At 35.5% G+C, this 19,221-nt stretch overlaps 1 protein-coding gene across 5 annotated transcripts in view; it reads right to left on the reverse strand.

Moving 5' to 3' along the window:
- LOC111149759 (glutamine and serine rich 1) overlaps nt 1-19,221 on the reverse strand; it is a 77,399-nt gene that overhangs the window by 17,808 nt on the left and 40,370 nt on the right. For 4 of the 5 annotated variants that reach the window (XM_022507011.1, XM_022507012.1, XM_022507010.1 and 1 more), the window contains 4 exons: nt 6,830-7,158; nt 5,751-5,867; nt 5,080-5,213; nt 3,623-3,840 (listed from right to left, as the gene is read on the reverse strand). In XM_022507011.1, the coding sequence (XP_022362719.1) occupies nt 3,623-3,840; nt 5,080-5,213; nt 5,751-5,867; nt 6,830-7,158 (798 nt within the window). Of the gene's footprint in view, nt 1-3,538; nt 3,841-5,079; nt 5,214-5,750; nt 5,868-6,829; nt 7,159-19,221 lie in introns of those variants that run through there. The other variant, XM_022507014.1, reaches the window with a different exon arrangement.

The following is a 19,221-nucleotide window of genomic DNA, read 5'->3' on the forward strand; positions in this document are numbered from 1 at the left end:
AAAAAAAAAAAAAAAAAAAAAAAAAAAAGATACATTGAAGGGGTAAGACAAACCAATACATTTTTTTTTTAAAAGATTTTATTTATTTATTTGACAGAGATCACAGTAGACAGAGGCAGGCAGAGAGAGAGAGAGAGGGAAGCAGGCTCCCTGCTGAGCAGAGAGCCCGACGCGGGACTCGATTCCAGGACCCTGGGATCATGACCCGAGCCGAAGGCAGTGGCTTAACCCACTGAGCCACCCAGGTGCCCCAAACCAATACATTTTAAAGTGACAAGCATGAAAAGTTGAAAAAGCTACTTCTTGTCAAGTTCATAAAATAAAAAACTTCTGAGTATCAAATAAAAATATCCGTAATTGTCTGAAAATTAAAATATTTTAATTAAAATACTCCTCCCTTTCCCTACTACAAATCTACATAAAGCTGGGTTTTCTTCTTTCTTTCCTTCTTTTTTTTAAAAGACTTTATTTATTTGAGATAGTGAATGTGAGAGAACATAAGCAGGGGGAGACGCAGAGAGAGAGGAAGAAGCAGGCTCTCTGCAGAGCCGGGAGCCCGATGTGGGGCTCCATGCTCCATCCCAGGACCCCAGGATCATGACCTGAGCCAAAGGCAGATGCTTAACTGACTAAGCCACCCAAGGCTGGGTTTTCTTTATATACTTTAGCTGAAATAATATATATGTAGAAGCAAATATGAAAATGCTACTCTTCTAACTAGTGTTATTTTAGGAAAATACAGTTGTTAAAAAATATTACTATGGAATGGGTTTACTTTAAATAAATATTTTACAAAGTTATTTTAATTGATATTTGGTAAACATCAATAGATAAAGCCTAAAAAAGAAACCACAAGTGTTTTGGAATCTTCAATAAATATGAAGACTATAAAAGTCTTGAAACAAACAGTTTTGAAAACCACCAGCCTATAAATCTGTTTATCATCAATATTTGACTTTTTAAACACTAAAAATGCTTACCTATTACTGACACCTAGTGGCAACAACTCAAGTTACCAATAAAGAAAAACTCTTTAAAGTCATCTGAGGAAGCAGTACAGTGGTGTGCACATTCAGAACTCAAACCACTCCATTCTAAACAGTAGGCAGGAATGCTAACTGCAAAGATTACGTATATTGCCTTCTACACATACTCAAAGCACTAAATTTCATCTAGCCTATAGAAATGCTCTTTGGAAAAAAAAAAAAGAAATGCTCTTCGGTATCTTTATAAATTCTGATGTGCATACTTTCTAAGTAGCTTTTAAAAACAACACATTTCAAGTAGACTGTTGCCCTGAAGAAGACTTTTTGTTACAATTCGATTTCTATTCCAATAAGCTTTGAGATGAGCTCCCAAGCAATGACACGTGTAATTTCAGAGGCCAACCTGGCCATCAACCTCAGTAGCACCCCCAATGCCCAATTCATCATTCACGTTCAGTCTGAATTTTTTTTTTAAAGATTTTATTTATTTATTTGAAAGACAGAGATAACAAGTAAGGAAAAAGGCAGGCAGAGAGAGAGGGAAGCAGACTCCCTGCTGAGCAGAAAGCCCGACGTGGGGCTCGATCCCAGGACCCCGAGATCATGACCTGAGCCGAAGGCAAAGGCTTTAACCCACTGAGCCACCCAGGCACCCCATCAGTCTGAATTTCTTATGCGTCCCCCTCTTCTACCCTTACTGCTACAACTAAGGTTCAGACTTTCAATTATACCTGAACTATGAGGTCTTGTAATTCAAATTCCAATTGCTCCCTACTTAAATCCCTCCAAGGGACTCTTCTGGGCTTGCAGGATCCCAGGCTTTTCAGCTTTAACTTGGCATATGTGGCCTTCCGTCCTCCTTTCATCTTTTTCTGCCTACCTCCAACTTTATGCTCCAGAAGAAAAGTCACCAATTTTTTTCTGGAAGGGCCAGGAGCAAACATTCTAGGCTTTAATGATCATATGCTCTCTGTAGCAATGATTCAAAATCTGCCACCTGGTAGAGAAGCAACTATCTGAACATATGTAAATGAATTCATGTTTCAGTTAAATCTTTATTTACAAGAATAGACTATTGGTCAGATTCGGCCCACTGGCCACAGTTTGCCAACCTCTGCCCTAGATTGAACTGCTTTATCTTTCTTGCATATATTACACAACAAGTTTGATGGCTAATGGAATGTGTGCTGGTGTACTCTCTTGTTTTACAACTACCTCAAATTCAGTTTAGTTTTGTTCTTTTTTAAGATTTTATTTATTTATTTGAAAGAGAGCATGAGCAGGGGTAGGGGGAGAAGCAGACTCCCCTGCTAAGCAGGGAGCCTGATGTGGGGCTCAACCCCAGGATCCTGGGATCATAACCTGAGCCGAAGGCAGACCTTTGACTGACTGAGCCACCCAGGTGCCCCTCAGGTTCAGTTTCTAATAAAGTAAATACAACTATTATCTACATCTATATCTACATCTAGCCTACAAAAATGCTCCTTGGTATCTTCAACAGTTTTAAGAGTAAAAAAAGTGTTCTAAGATCAAAAATTTTGGTAACTGCTAGATTCTTAATCTCACAAAACAAACTGAGGGGTGCTGGGTAGGGGAGTAGGGAGAGGGTAGTGGGGTTATGGACATTGGGGAAGGTATGTGCTATGTTGAGTGCTATGAAGTGTGTAAACCTGGCGATTCACAGACCTGTACCCCTGGGGATAATAATACATTATATGTTAATAAAAAATAAAAAACTAAAAAAAAAAAAATTAAAAACAAACAAAAAGTTTGGTAACTGCTGATCTATTTCAACCTTTTCATTTTATAAAAGAGAAAACTAAGGAACAGATAGGGTACCTTGCTTAGTCAAGGGCAGCTGGTTGGCTAGGGGCAGATACAGAGTAGTATGCATGATATTATATAATTAATAAACATATTCCATATACACCTAAGTATATATTATATATATATTTCTATACCCTATTAATTAGTTTCAGAGTAATAACTACATGCCCTATTAATACCCTATTTATTACAGTATCAGAGTAATAGTTTCTTCTAGCATAAACATGGACTCAGAAGTTTAGAACAACAGGGGCACCTGGGTGGCTCAGTGGGTTGAAGCTCTGCCTTCGGCTCGGGTCATGATCCCAGGGTCCTGGGATTGAGCCCCGTGTCGGGCTCTCTGCTTGGTGGGGAGCCTGCTTCCCCTCCTCTCTGTCTGCCTTCTTGTGACCTCTGTCTGTCAAATAAGTAAATAAAATAAGAAGTTTAGAATGACAGGACTTAGTATAAACTATGTGATCTAATAATCCCCACCCCACCCAGAGAGGGGAGGTAACCGGCATTACTGTGGTTAGAACTCACAACAGTCTTTCAGTTCACTGCTTCTTCTACTTCACAAGGTTGTGTGCGTGGGCAAGCCGTGCTTTCAATTAGTGCTCAGGCAATGTGAATTTGTGTTTGTAGGCAGGTATACAGGTATGGATGTATTTATTTTTTGAATTTATTTTTATAAAAGCCTAACCCAAACTCAATTAGGTAGGTAAATCCCCTGAAAAATAGAACAATTTTGAGTTGTGAGCATCACCGCTTCTCTCTGTTCATGCTGACAGTCTCAAGTTATGGAGGTATTCATTTCACGGAGAACTTACCCTCCTCATCACTACTACTAGAATGGATCTCAGGAGAGGAGTCAGACTGGGATGACGAAAACTCTTCTTTCCATTTCTTCCGTTTCTTTGGTGGTGGCTCAGCCTTTACTTTCAGCTGTTTAACTTTGGGTTTCACGGAAGGGGCTTTTGTAGTTGTAGTTTTTGGTGTTGGAGGATCGGAAGTTTTGTTGCTACTACTTGGCTTAGCCTGAACAGTTCTGCAATGTTACAGACACACTTCATTAACACACTGAAATCTTGTCAGATTAAAATAAATGAGACCAAAAATGAGTAACACTAGTGAAGAAAAGTATATTTAATTACTAACACCTCCAAAGTGAAGTCCAAGTCCTATACATCGCCAACGATGACTCCCCCGCCAAATCCTCTTGAAATACATTCTAACCACTGACATTCAATATTCAGTCACTAAGGGACTATTAATTCAACTTCGATTTCTTTCTCTGCACTCCTTCTTTCCCTTTATGAACTCATTTCCCTGTGGACGAGGCCGTATAGCCAGTGATCAAAGGCTTTGGGAAGTAATGCAGGATACACCCTGGATAGCCATATCCAGCCCTGACCATCTGAAACCCTTAGGTGGAACCAGGATGTTTGGATGTGGAGACCCAACTATACTTGTCCTAGAGCCCCTCAAGATTTGCTGTATTAGCTCTGGAGAGTTGAATGGATTAAAATCTCATCATAAAAATAAGGTACACTGCTTCCAGTAAGTTGGAATCTTAAGTAAGCTAGACCTTCCTAGCACTAGATTGAGACTGTCTAGGGTCATGGCCCTTTTCCCATACAGATCACAGGAATGTGGCTAGGTCATCTGTCTTCTAGATTCATGTTCCAGATAACCCAGAATCACAATAATTAATATATGATGATAATTTTATTGTATACTTGCTTAGTAGTGTGTAAGTCTTACAATTTTTTTTCTCAGATTTTTCATTTAAAACTGGACACTTCATCATTTTATGGATAAAAAGGGGGGGCTTCAAAAAAGGTTGTGCTACTCTAGATCACAAAGAGCTGGACTCAAATCTTTTGACTCATCCTTTTTTCCCCCCACTATATTAGGGTGACACCAAGAGGACTCTGGGAAAGAAAAGAGTGCCCATCCCACCAAAGACAGTCATGAGCTTTATAGCCCCTCTCTCATTACACCAAAAGGAATCACTTTTTACAGCAGACACTGAATTTTCAGACTTGTATATGATAAAAAAAATTCAGACTCTTTAATTGATGTAATTCTCTATATAAAACATTGCCAGGGTGCCTGGCTGGCTTGGTCAGAGGAGTGTGGGACTCTTGATCTCCGGGTCATGGGTTCAAGTCCCATATTGGGTATAGAGATTACTAAAAAGAAGATAAACTTAACAAAATTACATTGCCAAAAACAAGTCTTCCAATAATTGCTACATAAATATATTACATACAAAAATAAATACCTGATAGTTTGTGAAGGCTTACTTCGTGGCTTTTTGGAACACACTCTGACATATTCCTTTTTGTTTGTGTTTTCAATGAACTTCACATATATCTTTTTGTATTTACTCTTTGCCTCTCCAAAATACCCAAGGTACTAAGGAAAGAAACACTCTGAATTACAAACTTAAGCATTCTGTACATAAAATTTTGTTGGCTTCACTATTACATTGCTATCCTCTAAGTTTTTCAAATGCAGCTCTGACCAGGCTACTTTTCACCCTCAATAAAAATGACTTCAGGCTTATTCTTAACTGCAAACCCATACACAGAAGCAATCTCATTTGGCTAATTACCAGATGCTTACTTACTCGATGCTATTAAGTAACTACATTAAGTACATAAGAATAATTTCTGTAAGTCTTCTGGTAAAATCAGGATGTTTGACTGGCAGAATAATCAATATAATAGCCTCTGAGTCCATATGAACTCTTCATAGACTAATAATAATTTAAAAAGCCAGGATTTATATACTGATATCAGACTATCAGAGTATCATATACCAAATTTTATGCTATTATCAGAAATATTCAATATAAATTACATTTAAATTTAAATCATTCTGTATTTTCCCTAGGATCATGATGCTGTCAAAAAAACCAGGAAGACGAATATAAAGAAGCACTCTACTTACACTATTGGTAGCAGCAAATTCTCTTTGTCCATCTCGAATTTCAGGAACAAATTTCTGTAATAAAGCTTTTTGTACTTTCCAAATAGCTGGGGGTTCTTTTCCTGTCTTTAAAGCCTCCTGTAATATGCAGAATTAATTATATTTATATAAACTGACAATAAATTCTAGATTTATAGAATCTTAGAGCTGAAAGGAAAATTAAAGACCTATCTAGCTAAACTTTTGTTTTTTACCTACCTGAACTTTTGTAACAATTCTTACAAGCTTGCTATTCAGTCTCTGCTAAAATTCTTCCAGAAATAGGGAGGACACCAACATGACAGTAGCCAATTATTCTTTTGTGTAACTGTTGGAAAGTTTTCTAATGATAGTCATACATAAATTGACACAATTTTTAGAGTATGTATGTATTCAAAAAGACCAGAAACAAATATGCTAAAATATTGACAGTAGTTAATTGTGAATGGAAGGCATATAGATAATTTGAAGGTTATGTTCCTCATTTATACTTTTTAATGCCATTCCTCTCTGCCCCAATTAAAAAATCAAAAGCAAGCAAACAAAACCCCAAACGCCCCCCAAATAGGTTTCTGAAACCTATTTTTTTTAAATGGCTAAAGTTTTTCAGTATGAAATTTGACATTCTACCTATGATTCTACAATTTGCAATTATGAAAATATGTCAATTCTATGTTTACATCATATTTCTCTTATTTTCTTTAAGCTATTAAATGAAAAATTCATTTTCTCCAAACTCCTAACAATACAATGAGTTGGGAGCCTTGAACAAAATTAACATTTCAAAATGGCTCTAATTACTAGTACCTAAATGCAGTATAGTGACTAGTCAGAAATACCTAACACTCAGATAGAAGTCAAAATTATTTTAAACTGCTTTCTTTTTTAAAATATCTGCTAGTTTGATTTTATTAAACAATTATAACTTAGAATAACTATCAAAATAAAACTTTTTGCAATTCAAGCTAGATCTTACTACTAAAGTCATTATGAAGGCTTATTACATAAGGACACACCCACTAAACTATGACCTTGAATATACCTGTGAACATTCAAATCACCTTAAAAGTCTCTATGTCTTCTATCTTCACCACAAATTCATCACGCTCTCTGTACTGGCCTTCCCCTCCACTTTCTGTGTTTTCCTCATCTGTAAAACCTTCTATGGCAACAGTGTCCTGTCCTTTTGCAAACTGGTCTGAAGGAAGACCATCAAGTTCGCAGGGCTTTGGGGGTTCTGTAGAGTTTATATTTTCCAGGGTATTTACTGCAGATGAAGTAGAGCAGGGAGGTTCTTGCTTAACTGCACCCACAGTGGTGGAGGGAGTAGTAGAAGTACCAGTAGTATTGGCAGTTGGGCTAGTAGTTGCCACCCGCAGGGCTTCTGAAACTAGATCAAGCAAATGCAAATCAGTAATACAAATAAACATTCATTTGTTCTGAGTAAAATCTGAACAGTTTAAAAAGAAAGACTGGATTGCTTTTACCATCAAATTGAAACAATGAATACTACAATAAGAAATTAAAGAATGGCTGTTAATTTCCAAGAATCAAAGGGACGGAATTACATCTGGATGACAATCAGACTGAGCCTCCATCAAGCTACACTTTCCCCTAAGTCCATTAAGTAGCACAAAGATATTTTAAGTAGAGACACAAAAGTGATGCAAGATAATTAAGGTCAGCTGACCAAAGCTGTGAAGAATTCATAGAAGAAAAGCCAATATGATGCAGGAAGGGAAAATAACACCCCAACATACTTTGAAAAAGCCTTAAGAGCTATAGAAATAAAAAGGATTATAAACTAATATGAAAAACTATGCTAACAAACAACTTAGATGACATGGACAAATTCCTAGAAAGATGAAAACCACTAAAAAAATCTCCAGAAGAAATAGAACATCTGAATAAACCAATAAGTACAGAGAATAAAAGCAATTAAAAAGTATTCCACAAAGATAAGCACAGGCCCACGTGAATTCATCAGTAGATTCTACCAAGAGTTAAATAAGAATGAATACTAATCCGTCATAAGCTTAAAAAAAATAGGAGTAAGCACTCATTTTATAGGACTAAATATTATTCCAATAGTTAAACCAGACAAAAACACCATGAAAAACCATAGGACCATTATCCTTCATGAATATAAACACAAAAATCTTCAAAAATATAAGCAAATCAAACAATATATAAAAAGAACTACACATCATGACCAAGTGGGTTTTATCCTAGAAATGCATACTTAAACAGCAATCAATCACCATGTTATGAACAAAAGACAAAAACCACAGGATCATCTTACTAGATGAAAAGAAAAAGCATTTGGCAAAATTCACCATCATGAATTTAAACACTTGTGATAAAAACACTCAACAAGCTAAAAACGGAACGGAACTTCTTCAACCTGATAAAGGGCGTCTATAAAAAAAAAAATCCTGACATCATACTTAAAGGTAAAAAACTAGATGTTTTCCCCTCAGAAAGATGTCTGAAGAAATAAAACAATATTTGCAGATGACATGATCTTGTACACAGAAAAGCCTAAGGAATCGCCTAAAAAAACTACTAGATTCAACAAGTTTTCAGGATACAAGATCAATATATAAAAATCAGTTTTTTTTGTTTTTTTTTTTAAAGCAAGCTGTACACGCAACCTGGCATGAACTTACAATGCCAGGATCAAGAGTCGCATGTTCTACCTACTGAGCCAGCCAGATGCCCCCAATTGCATTTCTATATACTTACAATGAACCATACAGAAATTAATTTAGGGACACAATTCCATTAATAACAGCATCAAAAAGAAGAAAATATCTTAGAAAAGAAGTGCAAAACTTATATTCTGAAAACTACATTATTGAAAGAGTTCTAGTGTTCAAAAGTCTTATTATCCAGGAGGAGAGTTAAGATTATTAACAGATTTTGAGAAGCAGAAAACACTGCAATTCCTATTATAACCAGGAAAAGAAGAGAAATATTTCATCAAAATAATCAGGGGTTTGGGAGAATAGATAAAGATAGGAATGAAACAAAACTGACCATGTATCAATGATTATTAAAACCGAGTGATACATAAATTGGTTTAATTATAAGAATCTTTTTGTTCATATTTGAAAATGCTCATAATAAAAAGCTAACCAAATATATTTTTAAAAAGAATGTATAACTTTCAAATTAGTAGAGGAAAAATGTATCAATATTGTACAATGCCCTTTTTATGAAGCTTTAAAACAAGCCAAACAAAACTACAGTGTTCAGGTATAGTATAGCATAGTAAAGTATAATATAATATAGACATAGGGGTTATTAAGAGGTATAAATTTCAGTTATAAAATAAGTAACAGAGACAAAAAGTACTGCAGAGGGAATACAGTCAATAATATTTTAACAAAGTCATACGGTGAAAGATCAAGAAGTATATGTTGTTGAATCAGTAAGTTGCACCCTGGAAACTAACATAACCTTGAATGTCAACTATACTTCAAAAAAAAAGTATAGATAGTGCTTAGGGATGTATATATGGGTGGTAAAATTATAAAAGAAAAGCAACTCAGATATGGTTAGTTCTAGAGGTTTTAAATTGGGTTAATTTAATATTCAATTTATTTTTGTACTTTCTTGTTCTCTAAGGAATAGCATTTAACACTATAAACTTTCTTCTTTGTTCTACACTTTTGGAGCATCCCATTGGTTTTGAAATGTAAATTTTCTACTGTCCTTTCTAAGTGGCTTATCATTTCAGTTTTGGTTTCCTTTTAAATCCTTGAGTTATTTAGAAGTTTTAAAAATAAAAACTTATTTTTATTTCTTTGTCCCTTTTTTTTCTTTAAACTATTATCTTATAAAATTGCTCTACTTTGGTGGTCAAGATATACAGCTTAAGTAATGTCTGCATTTTCACATTTTATGGGAATTTTATGTGTTTTTCTTACATGTTCTATATTTCTATATAGGAGTGATAATTCACAAGAAAAAAATATTCTGAAAGAAAGAAAGCAGAGATATGGAAAAATGCACCAAAACAGTTAATAATAAAATTAGTATGGTAATATTAAAAACAAAAGTGGGAAATTAAATTAGTAAGAAGAGATTTTACAGAAAGGAAATTGAACTTAGTAAAATTTTATGTACCTAATCATGTGGGTTCATAACATATCAAGTAAACAGTATTAGAAAAACAATCAAACATATTTCGAAACTTTAACACACCTTTTTCAGGAATCAACAGATCAAGCAATCTAAAAACAAATAAGGATAGGGAGGATTTTAAAAACTGTTTATTATTAATAATTTCAAATATACATAAAAGTAGAGAATACAAACCCTCAAATACCGTAACCCAGCTATAACAACTACAAACATTTGGTATACTTTTGTCTGTCCATCAACCCCTTTTATATTTGCTGGGATAGTTTAAGGCAAATTCTAGACCTATCATTTACCTCCAACGTACACATACACATTTTCTTATATAACCTAATGTCATTTATTATATTAAAGAAAAACCAAAGAGATACAAAGGATTTGAACAGCATTACCAAATAAAATCTGCTAGCACTTGGTATTCATGGAATATTTATACAAATTGGCCATTTACCAAGGCACTAAAAAATTTTCATAGATTTCCAAAAGCAGCATTATTTAAGCATTCCCTTGACCAAAATACAGTAGGGTCATAAATTAGTAATAAAAGAATGCCACTACCACCACCATCAAAACCAGAAAACTACCAGGAAACAGGCAAAACCCTACTTTTTCTTAATAACTCTTGAGTTAAAAAGGAAATCAAAACTGAAATGACAAACCATTTAGAAAGGACAGTAAGAGCATTACAAATTGAAACTAGAGGCATAGATAAAGCCCAGGTACAATGAAGATAACTTATACTTTAATGCCATTCATTAAAAAGCAAGGATATATAAAAATAAACTTTTTTTTTTTTTTAAAGATTTTTATTTATTTATTCGACAGAGATCACAAGTAGGCAGACAGGCAGGCAGAGAGAGAGAGAGGAGGAAGCAGGCTCCCCGCAGAGCAGAGAGCCCGATGTGGGGCTCGATCCCAGGACCCTGGGATCATGACCCGAGCCGAAGGCAGAGACCTTAACCCACTGAGCCACCCAGGCGCCCCTATAAAAATAAACTTAAGTATTAAACTCAAGAAGCCAGAGAGAAAACATTAAATTGGACCTAGGAAGATAGGGAAAAAGAACTGATTAGAGAAATTAAGAAAAATTGAGTAAAAAAATGAAAATAGGAGTTAAAAAAGAAAAGTACACTGGTCCTTTGAAAAGAACCAAAGGCAAACTTTTCACAGAATGGTAAGGAAAAAGATTCAAACACATTTGGAGCAAGAAAGAGAACATAACTACAGAAAAAGGGGAGACTAAAAACTTAGAATGCTATGTACAACTTTATAACAGATTAAAAAATTTAAATGAAAGGGATGATTTTACTAGAAAATATACCTTTTAAAAAATTGATTCAGATAGATTAAACGACCTCAGGAAAAAACTGGAAAGTCCCAGATATATTCTTAGAAAGTTCTACTAAATCCCTATTTTATGTGTTAAACTTTTTCATAGCTTAGACAAATATAGAAATTTTCCCAATTCAGTGTATAAAACCAGCATATTCCTGAATATAAACAAGATTAAGACAAAACCAAAACCAAAAAAACAACAACAAAAGATCAAGACAAAAATCACTATAAGCAATAATTTCATTTATGAATCTAGGTGTAAAAACCCCAAATAAAACAGTAGCAATTTAAATCTTGCAATGGATTAAAATAATTAATCATGACCAAGGAGAGTTCATGGTAGACTTTTCTTAGAAAGGTTCAACATTAAGAAGTCAAATAAAAAATTGGGGTGCCTGGGTGGTTCAATAGCTTAAGAGAGACTCTTGGTTTTGGCTCAGGTCCTTATCTCAGGGTTATGAGATCGTGCCCCACCACGGACTCTGCGTTCCATGCGGAGTCGGCTTGAGAGTCTCTCTTTCCCTCTGCCCCTCCCCAGCTTGCATGCAAGCTCTCGTTCTCTAAAATAAATACGTAAATTAAAAAAAAAAAATCAAATAATAGATTAATGTGGAAAAGCAGATTTATCAGAAGCTCAAAAAGCATCTGACAAAATTCAATATCCACTTTTAATTAAAAAAAGTAAGAACCTCAAAACAGAAGGAAATTTTCTTAAAGTTATACAGTACTAGAAACTGACAACAAATATAGTTCATAGTCAAACACTGCATATTCTGTTTCATACTAAGGAGGACATCAGGACGCATGCTCTCACTGCTACTATTAAGCAAAGGCTGAGGCACATGGGTGGCTCAGTGGGTTAAAGCAGAGGCTGAGCCCAAGTAAAATAATCAGAAAAAAAAAGAGAGAGAGAGAGAGAGAGAGACAGAAAGAGAATGATAAAACTCCCATTTTTTTTTTTAAAGATTTTTATCGATTTATTTGAGAGAGATCACAAATAGGCAGAGAGGCAGGTAGGGGGTGGGGAGCGGGCTCCCCGCTGAGCAGGGAGCCCAATGTGGGGCTTGATCCCAGGACCCTGAGATCATGACCTGAGCCGAAGGCAGAGGCTTAACCCACTGAGCCACCCAGGCCCCCCAAAACTCCCATTATTTTTACAAGCCATAAATGTCTACCTAAAAATGCAAGAAATGCAGGTGGAAACCTGTTAAAATAACCCCCCCCCCAAAATGCCAAAACCAAAATGGAGATATAAAAATCAGTAATTGCCATACATCACCATCAGTAATTGCTAAGAAGACAATGTGGGGGAAAACTGTAGTTAAAAAACTGCAGAAACTATAACATCTATGTAGAGAAAAATGATATAATATGAAAATACATAGTATAAGATCTGAATAGGTAAAAAATCAATATATTCTATAAATGGATGAGAAGACAATCCTGTAAAGATAGATTTTCTCTTAAAATTAATGAATTCAATGTATCACAACAAAAATACCAAAACATTGAAGAGACTCCTACTTGCCCATTACAGGACAATTTGAGCATCAGAAATCACAACAGTAAATTGATAAAACAATGAATTTTTTAAAATTCATGGCTTCTGTGCCAAGCAAGATGAAGTAAGCCCTCTAGAGCCCATTATCACCCATGTACTACAAATAAACACTCTGAACAAAATAAAAAATGCAACTACCTAGAGAGTCTGGAAAGTTAATAAAGCAGATAGATTGGAGAGGTAAGCACAAATTTAAATAGCAATCTTTATATGGAGATGATTCTTCCTTCTTTCCTCTCTTATCACCTAGTATTGACCAGAGGGTGACCCCTCATTTAGAACTACACAGGGCACAAACAACAAAAACTCCAAGAAAATCTGTTTTTCTAGACAGAAGAGTACAGCGAAGAGGCCCATTCAAGGTGAAGAATGTGGGGGGCAAATGCCATTTCTTTCTTCTCTTTTCTCTCTCCAAGACATACCCCACCAGCAACCCAAGTCACAAAGCTGCAATGCCATGGCGGTGAACCAGACATCTTAAACCCTGACAAAATGCCTACCTTTTTGGCATTCCAGAGGAACCTGGAAACAGGGCCACTATGGCATGAAGAGTTTATAAATAGTTACATAGTCAATTATATCTCAATAAAGCTGGGGGAGGATCTAGGGGGACTCCCTATTTTTTTGTCTTCTAAGGCTGTATCGCCTTAAGCCCCACTTGCAAAAATTGTATCAAAGCACCAGAAGCTAAAACTCCAAGAAAAATGCCAGCTTTCTAGCCAAATGCCTAAGGAAAGGGAACCCAGGGAGCTGGGTAGTATGGAAAATTCCCAGGGAGGAAAGAGCTGGAGAGCAGTATCTGCTAATTCTGTATACGAACACATACAAATCTCAGTTTCATGCTTAAACTGCACTTATATAGAGTAGATCCAAACTAGCATAACGAAGGGTTTGAGATCTAAACTTTTAACAAAGTCTACCCATCACCCAAGTTCCAGACTAACTGCTGAGACAGATCCAAAGCAGCAGAGCAAAGGCTTTGAAAACTGAACAATGGAATGACCACTCAAAAATGAGACAGAATTTGTAGTCTGACCGCTTGCTAAAACAACACAAATCAACATTCTCCAGAGGATTTTAATAGAACCCAGAGTCTCACAGTATAGTACTCAAAATGTCCAGGATACAATTCAAAATTGCTCAATATACAAAGAACCAGAAAAAATGTGACCAATTCTTAAAGGGAAACCAGAGCCACTCATAACATGACTCCGATGTTGGAATTATCAAGGTCTTGAAGCAGCTGTTGTAAATATGCTCCATGAAGTTGGGTCGACATTTAAAATGAGTGGAAGTATGTAAATTCTCCGTAGAGAAAGAGAAACTAGAAAAAAGAACCAAAGACAAATTCTATAATTGAAAAAATACGTGAAATAAAAAATTCACTGAACAGGACCAATAACAGAACTGAGAAGGTTGAAAAACCAATGAACATTAAGGTAAGCCAATAAAAGTTACACAATCTGAAGAATAGAGGGGGAAAGAAGATTGAAAAAAAATGAACAGAACCTGAGGAACACTATCAAAAAGTTTTACATTTGTGTCACTGGAGTCCCATAAGGAGAGAAAGGTTGGTACAGAAAAAATAATGTCCCCAAACTTCAAACTTGGTAAAAGACATACATTTTACAGATTCAAGAAGCTCAGTGAACTCCAAACAGGATAAACCCTACTGAGATAAACAATTACATTGCTGAAAACCAAAGAAAAAGAAAAGCCTTGGAAAAGGAAAAGTTTTTTGGGCTGATGGGAAATGATACCAGAGGGAAACTTGGAACATCAGGAATAAAGGAACTATAATAGAAATTATAGAAACCTACGTAAATATAATAGGCTTTTTTCCTCCTAAGTTATTTAAAGTATATTTGACTGTTGAAAGCAAAATCATTCCTTCTTTAGGGCTTTCAATATATGTAGATGTAATATACAGGACAAATATGTTTTTTTTTTTTTAAGATTTTATTTATTTATTTGACAGAGAGAGATCACAAGTAGGCAGAGAGGCAGGCAGAGAGAGAGAGAGAGAGGGAAGCAGGCTCCCCGCCGAGCAGAGAGCCCGATGTGGGACTCGATCCCAGGACCCTGAGCTCATGACCTGAGCCAAAGGCAGCGGCTTAACCCACTGAGCCACCCAGGTGCCCCGTACAGGACAAATATGTTTAACATAAGGGCAAGGGTAAAGGGGCCTGTATGGTTGTTAGGCTTTGGCATTTTACTTGAAATCATAAAAATACTGATTTTAAGTGGATGGTAATCATTAGGTCAATTGCTAGAAGAATAATACAAAAAGATACAGTCAGAAAAGGTAGAGATAAATTTAAAAATGAAATACCTGAAGTTCAAAAAATGTGTTTTAGAAAAATAGGAAAGAAAAGGGGGAAACCAGAAAACAATAAAATGGAAGATCTAGCTATATCAATAACTACACATTAAATGTAATTAAAACCAGCAGAATATATGTTCTTTTAAAGTACACATGGAACATTAATCAAGATCAAGCATATTCTGGGTCATAAAGCTAACCCTAACAAATCTAAGAGAACTGAAATTACATAAAGAAGAAATCAATTAAGGAAAGGTATCTGGAAAATACCCAAATATTTGAAAATATAATAACTCATGGACCAAAGAGGAAATATCAGAGAGTACTGAAAGAAAATAAAAATAATAAATAATAAAAATAAAATTTGTGGGACACAGCTGAGGAAGGGTTTAGAGAGAGCTTTATAACATTAAATGCTTATAGCAGAAAAGGGTCTCAAATTAACAAGTTAGGCTTCTACCACAAGAAACTAGAAAAATAGAGTGTAACAAAACTAAATCATGCAAGAAAAAGGAAATAATAAGAACAGCAAAAATCAATGAAATTGCCAACAAAGGAGAAAAAGAATCAATAAAATCAACTAACGTCTATCCAGACTGACCACAACAGAGAAGACATAAATTACCAACATGAGGAAATGCTACCAACAACCCTATACCCATAAATAAACAACTCAGATAAAATAGACCAATTTCTTCAAAGATACAAACTACCAAAACACAGTCAAGAAGAAACAGACAAGGTGAATAGTTCCATTATCAAAGAAACTGAATCGATAGCAAAAAACTTTCTGACAAAGAAAACTCCAGGTCCAGATGGTTTCACCAACAAATTCAATCAAACATCTCTGGGAAGAAATCGTACTACCTAAACTCTTGCAGAAAAGAGAAAAGAAAGGGATAGTCCCCAATTTATTTATGAGGTCAGCAATAACCAGACACCAAAATCTGACAAAGGCATTACAAAAGGAAAGCTACAGACCAATATCCACTGCAAAGATGGATGCAAAAAAATTAGAAAGCTGAATTCATCAATGTATTAAAAAAAAAGACAATATATCACAGCTGTTGGGGTTGATCCTGGGAATGCAAGGCCATGAATATTATTTGAAAATCAGTCAATGTAATTCACCATATTGAAAGACTAAATAAGAAAACTACACAATCATTTCAACAGATGAAGAAAAAGCATTTGGCAAAATTCAACCTCTGTTCATTTTAAAAAACTGTAAGCAAACTAGGAAATGTAAAGAATTTCTTTAGTGTGATAAGAAATCTACAAAAAACCTACAGTTAAGATCATACTCAATGGCAAAGGGTGATTTCTTTCCTCCAAAGATCAAGAACATGTTCAGGAAGTCAGCACTCAACACTTTCATAAACAACTGTATAGGAGTGTTAATTCCTTTGTTTTAAGATAGGAATGAAAAAGATGTAAGATTGGAAAAGAATAAAACTGTCCTTATTTGCAGATGATACAATTTCCTACATTAAAAAATTCTTAGAAATCTAAAAAAAGCCCCCTAGAATAAATGAATTGTACAGATTTGCAAGGTCAACACACCAAAACAAACAAACAAACAAAAAACAAAAAAAAACAAAAAAAAACCCCCCACAAAACAACAACAACTGTGTTTTTATAATCTACCAATAAGTAATGGAATTTGAAAACTTTTAAAAGTATAATTCACAATAAATAGCACCAAAAATATTTAGGATCTATTTCCCTAACTATAGACCATATGTAGGGTGTATTTGTCCCAAACTATAAAAGACTAATAAAAGAAATCAAATATGTTCATGAATTATTAAAACTCAGTACATTGTGAACATTTCTGTTTTCCTCAAATTGCTACAGATTCAAGGAAATCAAAGTAATAATTCCAGCGGGATTTTTTTTTTCTTTTTTGGTAAATACTGACAGCTGATTTGAAAATTTATATGGAAAAGGAAAGGAATTAGAATAGGCAAAACAATTCTGAAAAAGAACAGACTTGGAGGACTCACAACTACCCTGTCACAAGACATACTGTAAAGCTACAGCAATTAAAAGTGTGGCATTTCTGAAAGCATAAACACAAAGTCCAAGTCTGAGAATCCAGAAACAAATTCATACAAATATGGCCAACTGATTTTTGACAAAGATGCAAAGACAATAAAAGGAGAAAGGACTCTTTTCAACAAATGGTGCCGGAAAAGCTAGACTTCTACATGCCAAAAAATTAACTTCAACCCATACCTCACCTTACACAAAAATAAAATCAAAAGGGATCAAGAGCATGGGACTCTTGATCTCGGGGTTGTGTGTTTGAGCCCCATGTTGGGTGCAGAGCTTACTTTTAAAAAGGGGGTTGGTGGAGATCATAGAGCTAAATGTAAAATGCAAAAGTTAAAAACTTCTAGAAAACAACGGAACATTTTTGTAACCATGGGTTAGGCAAAGATTTCTCAGGACATAAGCACAAATCAAAAAAGGAAAAATGGATAAATTAGACCTTGTGGCAATTAAAATTTAAATATGCCTTTCAGAAATATTTGAGGGCTGTGTTTAGAGGATATGAGCACTAATTCTGCCTGGGGTAACTTCCACAAAATGACTTTGAAGATGGTCTTCATAGATAACAGGGTCTGCTGGGCTGAAGAAAATTGAGAGGGCATTCTAGCTAGAGAAAAACCTGCCTAAAGACAAGTGTGAAGTCAGGCTTACAGGTCCCAGAAACAATGAGAAATTCAGTTGTTACAGAAGAGGAAAAGTGGAAAGAGTGGAACCAGAAAATAAAATATGGAAAGGGAGAAGTTTTACATATCATTTAATGTTTCCCCCCAGAAGCACTGAGCGTGGTGCAAAGGATTCTAATGAGAAGCAAGAGATGAGTTCTTCCACCGAAAGCAGCAGCGGGGATGGCAGCGAGAGAACTTCGAAGACCAAAGAGTAAGAACGGGGTTGACAGTAATGATTTTAACTACAGATGAAGCAGTAACACTTGTTGGGAAGAAAATAGTCTTAGATTCATATTTTAAAACAGAAATTACAAAAGCTTTGTTCTAAAAATAGAAGAGTGGAATAGTGATTGCAAAGCGCCCTGCACTGGGGAAAGAGGAGTATAAAACCTTACCAGGATCAGCCACATCCATAACGTCTTTGACTCTAACACTGACTTTCCATTATACTAATTTCCCTGTATAACAAAATGAGAATTCTTTAGAAATGTATTAGCACACGTTTATGCTAATAGATTATTTGGAATACCAGTTGTTTCCGATCACCTCAGTAGTTAAGGGTTGTCTTGAGTCCAGAGAGAAGCTAGAAGTACATCACAAAACAAGGTTTAACTTTTAAAGCCCCACTTGACTTACACAAAAGAGCAAGGCAGGAATACAGGCTCTACAACCACACAAACCCGAGTGCGGACTCCAGCTCCGTCACTTATTTGCTGTGTGGACCTGCACAGTTCACGTACTCTCGGCTCTCCCATCTGTGTATTGGAGATAAAAGTGCATATCTCCTAACATTGCTACTGGGTCCTTGCACAGAGGTCATGGCTATTTTACTGTCATAAATCTTTTCCTTTAGAACGTTCCTTAAAAGAGCTGACCTGAGGCAGTGCTTCTTTAAACAATTCCTCCAAGTGTTCCCTTAACTACAGAGTAAAGTGAAACATGCACCCAAAGATTTGGAGACACAGTCGGGAGCCTACACAAAACTTAAAAATTTTATCTTAATTATACTCATGTGCATGCTACGCATAAGATAACCATGTTTAAAAGTAAAATGCTAATCTTCAGGTAAAACTGACATATCAAGAAAATATGCCAGGGTCCCCAATACAATGCCTCACATCCATAAGCCACCATGAGAAGCCTCAGATTAGAGAAGTCTGGGTACGAACTATGTAACTTACGTGTCATGCGGTAGAAAGTAAAAAAAAACAGAAGCTTTCAACCTAACACCCAAAGCTTTCCTATAGGGAAAGAGCATTTAAAAAAAATAAGTACCTGAAACACCCACCTACACATTTTGTCCTGAAAATCTTAGACCTGCTTCAAGGTAAGAAGGCTTCAAACCCAGTCTATTAGCATAAAAACAGT

This window comes from Enhydra lutris, unplaced genomic scaffold, assembly GCF_002288905.1.
Source record: "Enhydra lutris kenyoni isolate GAN:26980312 unplaced genomic scaffold, ASM228890v2 scaffoldscaffold22, whole genome shotgun sequence".
NCBI lineage: Eukaryota > Metazoa > Chordata > Mammalia > Carnivora > Mustelidae > Enhydra > Enhydra lutris.